Consider the following 6,142-nt stretch of genomic DNA (forward strand, 5'->3'; position numbering starts at 1 on the left):
CTCTCCCAACCAAAACCTAGAAGAAGAAGAAGAAGAAGAAGAAAGGAAGAAGGCATCAAGAGAAATGCAGAGACTCCTTTCTCTTAGAAATGCCTCATCAAACCTCTCCAAAAAACTCACAAGCAATTCTTCACTTCTCCTCTCTCACCCTTATAAAACCTTCACAAAACCAATCCACCAGTACCAAAACCATATTTTAAGCTCCTCTCTGACAGTCCATTCATGTCAATCATATTCATACCACCATCTTCCAGCTAAAATTCTCCGTGGCTTTCTCTCAAAACATTTTTTGTCCATTTTATCGAACACCCATTTCAAGGTTTCAACCAAAAATCTCACAGATTGCAAAGTTGGCTTCTTTATAGCTCGGTTTGCTAGAGGGTATTCTTGGTCCAACCTAAGTCTTGGTTCTAATCGCCGTGGCTGGTAATTTGCAATTTTTTTGCTGTTGCTTCTTCTGTTTTTGAGAAAAATGTCAAGAAAAAGCTTGAGTTTTGGTGCGATTTATTTTATTAGATGAATAAAAACAATTGCTGTCATTTGATTTAGATTACTTATCTTGTGAGTTGTGATCATAAAATATTCGTGATTTAGGTTAGAGAGATAAAGCATTAGCAGTAGCCAGTGGCCAGTAGCTCTGGCTCAGAAGTAGAGTACGTGTCAACTTTTGGATTGACACCTTCAAAGCCGTAGCTGTTTTCACTGTTCACAAAAGCTCTCACGCTTAACCAGAAATCTATATCTCTCTCGCAACATAGCATTTTGAAGTTAGCTTTTAAGGATGGTGATATAAGGTGGGATTTTGTATTGAGCATTTCACTTTAAGCAACCCCCTTGCTAGGAATTTCCTTAACGAAGGCTTATTACTAAATGGTCAATTTAAACCTTGCAAGAGAGGAAAACTTTACATTTAGAGAGTACTATTTTTGGTTCCGTGCATCCTAGTCCTTCAACTGGAGGATAAGAATCTCCATCATTATAGTAAAAAAAAATTGCCTCTTATTTTCTGCATTAAACTATGCTTGTAGAAGGTGGAAGAATATTTGGTTTGGTCTATTGGAATAACATTACAGTTTTGATTTTTCATTTCATATTAATGCTTAAAGAACAGATGAGATTAATTAGAGTAATCCCTTATTACAAGGCATTTCTTCTTCTTAGACAAGCCATAATTCTTCATGCTTGTCAATCATTTATTTTCTGCTGTTTGTAGGAGATCATGGTTCAATCGACTATCTGCTGATAATGTGGTTCTGGGATTGATCATAGCCAATGCAGCCGTTTTTATGTTATGGAGGATTGAAGATCAAAAGTTTATGATGGAAAATTTTATGGTGGGTCCTTTGTTTCTTGATTAAATGGTACCAAGTATCAGGAATAATTGACACCACGCAGATTTTGTTTGCTAAACTCATTAGGTGCTGCCCTCTCCTTAAAGTGCTGGATGCAGAAGCTAACCCTTGACAATTCTTAATAGAAGTGCAACATTTAGCTACACTATAAGCATAGTTTTTTGCATTATCGACGAAAGAATTCTACAGTGGAAAAAATGTTTATTTTCACAGAGTATGCAGTCTAATTTTCTAGCTGTAAATTGTCATGTGACTATAGAATAGAGAATCCAAGAGGAATTCTTTGAAGAATGGCACGTAAAAGATGACTCAGTGATTTAAACTCTCAGTGGTCTGTTTTAAACTCCATTGCCTACTGATTCATTTGATGTGCCCTGAGCAGATTTCATTGGACAATTTCAGAAGTGGGCGTATTCACACCCTTGTTACTTCAGCATTCAGTCATATTGATATTGGGCACATTGCGTTTAACATGATTGGACTTTACTTCTTCGGGACAAATGTATGTTCACATTCCTTGGCATTTTTTCTTTGTTACAACCTTTTGTTCCGTTAACCACTGCTGTTGAGTTGGTTACTTTTTTATGATTTGAAACCTGATGAGTTTGGAGAATGCAAACCATACAAAGTATCATTATATTCCTTCGTTATGACTTTCATTCAAAGTTACACTTAAATATGTTATCTAGAATGATAAGTCACTGATAGGTTCTAGATTCCAACATTCTTGTATTTTATCATTGGTCCTGCAGATTTTTTTTCTGGTATAGGCTGTTAATTTTTCACCAATTATATGTATGATGGATGGTTCATTATAGCAGATACTTTGTATAAACTATTACCTTTAATTATTATAGACGTTGTACTGGCTAGTGAAATCCAATGCTTCTTGAATATGATAAAATGTTTTCGTTTGTGCTAATTGTTTAAATATATTGCTGAAAGTCCATAATTGAAATTGAGCTAATAAAATTTTCAAAAGGACAAGAAATAGTTTTTTTCATATTGAGACTCAATCAACCCAAAACCAATTTAGGATGGGATATTTAAAAATATTCTAGCAAATTATTGCATTCTAGATTCTTCTTCAGTAATCGTGATGATATTATCTTATAACTTGCAACAATAAAATTTCATAAATAGTTTGCACATGCAGCATATGTCTATCTTGTTTTTGCGCATTTTCTGTTGGACGAAGTATTCTTTATCAGTCCTAAAAAATGTATTTGGCTGTGCTGTCTTTTGTTCTTTTATTTCTTACTACCCAGATTGCAAGGACTTTTGGACCTGAATTCTTGTTGAAGTTGTATCTAGCTGGAGCAATTGGTGGCTCAGTGTTCTACTTGCTGCACCATGGCTACATGGATTTATCATCGAAGGTACAATAGTCCTAGCTACAATTCCATTATGCTCTATTATGAAGCAAGTTATGGGAATGATTACTTTGATGGTTTTTATTTTATGAAAATGTGCTTCACAGGAATGTAGATTTTGGCATATTTTTTACTACAGGTTAAACTATTTGACCTGATTTTTTATGAAGTTAACTAACAGAATAATATACAGTTGTGTGGATGATGACTTGAAAATTCCATTCCATGTGTTAATTAAAAACACATGTAATTTGTGTACTATTTGATTGTTATTGTTGGAATTCTATTTTTAGGATGCAATGATTTAATGATTTTGGCTAACCAGAAATCTTTGACTCTGTTCCCTATTTTTGCTATCTGCAGGGACAGGGAATGTGGGCGAGGGATTCTTCAAGGACTCCAGGATTGGTATGCTTTTGTAACTCTTTTTTATCAGATTTCTCTTCTTTCTATTTACATTTTTCTTCAATTATTCAAGTCAAACGATGCTTGAATCCTTGTCCCTTGACTACTCTCATCATTAGTATGACATTACTGTTCATTAGGATTGTTCCTCTGATACTTTGACCCTGTGAACTAATTAATAAATAGCTAGTCGACAGCTAAATGATTGAAATGAAGGAAAATTTATCATGAAATTTGACAAATGCCAACAATAAATTCAGTGTGGCATTTTTTGGTGGCAAAATTGTTTCACTTCCTGTTATATATTTTTTAAATTAGTTTCTTGACTCAGAATAATGAACAGCTTCTCCTCTCATTTCTGGCCACTTTTCTGTGTTTGTTCCAGAGATAGGAGGAGAGTAACAAAACCTGGATCAGTTTTTCATCATCAAAGGTTGACTAACGAGTATGCTTGTGTCGTTTAGGGGGCTAGTGGGGCCGTCAATGCTATCATGTTGCTCGATATATTCTTGAATCCAAGAGCAACTCTATACTTCGATTTTATCATACCAGTTCCAGCAATCTTACTGGTAGGCTCCTTTCAATGAACAAACGTTTTTTTTCAACCCAAGAAATAAGTTTATTCAAGCTCATTTTCAGATGCTTACCATATTATTTTTGACAACTGTCATTCTAGGGTATCTTTTTAATTGGGAAAGATGTGTTGAGGGTAATGGAGGTACATGGATATTAATCCTATGATTTTTTCCCTTCCTTTTACAAATCTTTTTTTGAAAGATTTCGACCCAAAGCAAGCTAAAATGCCGGTTTTCACTTTTGTTTTTGCAGGGAAACAGTAACATCTCAGGATCAGCTCACTTGGGAGGTGCTGCAGTTGCAGCTATAGCTTGGGCTAGAATTAAGCGAGGACGCTTCTGACTACTGGATAAATCTACTAATTTCTGATTCAATCTCTGGTTGACCAATAGGCATTCCTTTCCAAATTTATTGCGTCTTGGGTTGCATTGCATATTGATTGATAAATTTACCATATTTCCTGACACCGTTCGTGCTTTAGTATTGTTTAAGAGATTGAAGTCTCACACTCTTCATCTCCTTTTATCTCCCAGTTGACAGGAAGAAAAATAGATGAGAAGACAATGTGGGGTCTTCCCTCTGCTAAGCTTGAGCTGTGAATAACTTAGTTTATGGGGCTAGGCTTGCAAGTTTTTAGTTTTCATTGATATCCAAAACACTAGTGGAATCTTGGCAGCTGGGAGAGACGATTCAATGTTATAAAAATAGGCCTTCCTCATGAACACCCTGAGCAGTGCCACTCTGTTTAATTTCTGTCAGCAAATGAATAGGAAAGCCAACTAATCTATAAGCGTGAGAATACAGCTTCCTCAACTTTTTTGCTTTGTCTCTCATGCTTTGTTTAATCAACTATCTGGATTGCACAAGTTTCCTATCAAAGCTCCAAGCAAAGTGAGTGGCTTTATTGGTCCACCACACGATCCCTCTTTGCTGCCAATCTCACAAATGTTTTGAGAATGTATGGCAGGGTTCTCCCAATCATAGTTACTCGCATTTTATGATCACTCTACTTATTTACCAAGTTATTTATTAAATGAAAGATACATGATTTTTTTAAAAAGATAACAATATACTCTTTAAGTTGTTATTACATTATAATATTAGTAATTCTAACATAATTACATAATAATTAGTCAAGTTAATGAACGATAATATAAATCATTACTTTCTGAAGGCATAATACTTGGGAAACTAGAGAGGGTTGGTAACAAGTCGAACAAGATTTAGGATTGCGGTACGAAAAATAAATATAGAAAATTGAAAAATATCTATTATAAAAAAAAAGAGAGATGATTATAATAATAATAATAATAATAATAATAAGAGGGCTTCAGTGACTCACTGTGCCATCTTTTTTTTCGTTCCTAGAATTTTTTTCATTTTAGTTTTTTAATTTTTTTTATTTGATCCTTTAATGTTTGATATTAGCCATGATGATTTGGTTTTTCTACCTTCATTTGAGGATCTAACATTGTCGGGGAAGTGTTTCGTCACTTGTTGATGCTTTATTTAAAGTAACAAAATTAAATTTTATTGATTTAAAAAAATTAAAGTTTCAGGGATAATATTTGAAGCTTGAACAAGTGTCTAGTATAAAATCAGGAACTGGTTTACACAGTTAGGGAAGAGTTCATGTCTATTTTTTTTTTTGTTACTCATCATTTCACTGTGTATTTATTTAGAATTTGACTTAATAATTTGTTTTGGTTGCTTAAATTTAGGGTTTCTGCAATGTCTAGGAAATATCTTGGTGCTTGGTTGATTCTTGGTTTGGAAAAATAAAATAAAATAATATTATGTAAAACAATTAAGGTTTAAGAGAGCAAAATTAAATCTAAAATAAATATGGTGGGGTAGGGTCGACAAGAAGGGCAACTTAATTGACATGTGCATTGCTCGCATGGAGGAAGCCCGCCACATTCTGGCAATGCAAGTGACTTCCTCCAAAAGTCAAACACCATCTTTTTTTGTAGTGTTTGAAGTGATGCGTTAAGGTTATTCAATAGAGACGACACGTGTTGGTAGAAGAGCGACAACGTGGTAATGACATGAATTTTTTCTTTTCCTCCCTTTTTTTCTCACGTATCTTATTGGGATTCGAGCGGGATAGGAAAAAACGAAACTTGTCATTTTAATTTTATATTAAATTCAGTCCTTGTTTTTTTTTATTGCTATTTTTTTGCTTTGGATTCCTTTTGAAAAATTATTTTTTAAAAAAATTTCATCATTCGATATTAACATGATTGAGAATTTGATTTCATGATTTTTTTTAATTGGGTGATCACAATCTCATGACATGACTCACAAGTTTGGAAAGTTAACATGAGTTCACATCAATTGTTTTTAGATTTTTTTTACATTGATTGTTTTTAAAAAATTCATCCTTTAACATTAAGTTTGTTAAAAATAGAGTTTTGTTATTTTATTTGTTTTCAT

General features: G+C 33.7%; 1 protein-coding gene across 1 annotated transcript; it reads left to right on the plus strand.

Annotated features, from left to right (window-relative positions):
- Window positions 1–4,519, plus strand: LOC133688507 (RHOMBOID-like protein 12, mitochondrial). Its single transcript, XM_062108005.1, has 8 exons — window positions 1–426; window positions 1,214–1,334; window positions 1,735–1,854; window positions 2,621–2,731; window positions 3,089–3,133; window positions 3,595–3,699; window positions 3,807–3,848; window positions 3,959–4,519. The coding sequence occupies exons 1-8, from the start codon at window positions 65–67 to the stop codon at window positions 4,046–4,048; spliced, it is 996 nt and encodes a 331-aa protein (XP_061963989.1). The 5' UTR covers window positions 1–64; the 3' UTR covers window positions 4,049–4,519.
- The last annotated feature ends 1,623 nt before the right edge of the window (window positions 4,520–6,142 follow it).

The sequence above is a fragment of the Populus nigra genome, chromosome 3, assembly GCF_951802175.1.
Source record: "Populus nigra chromosome 3, ddPopNigr1.1, whole genome shotgun sequence".
Taxonomy (NCBI): Eukaryota; Viridiplantae; Streptophyta; class Magnoliopsida; order Malpighiales; family Salicaceae; genus Populus; species Populus nigra.

Coding starts and splice junctions, on each gene's coding strand:
- LOC133688507 (XM_062108005.1), top strand. CDS start 65: ATGCAGAGACTCCTTTCTCTTAGAAATGCCTCATCAAACCTCTCCAAA. Junction 427..1,213: donor GGTTCTAATCGCCGTGGCTG/GTAATTTGCAAT, acceptor TGCTGTTTGTAG/GAGATCATGGTTCAATCGAC. Junction 1,335..1,734: donor TTATGATGGAAAATTTTATG/GTGGGTCCTTTG, acceptor TGCCCTGAGCAG/ATTTCATTGGACAATTTCAG.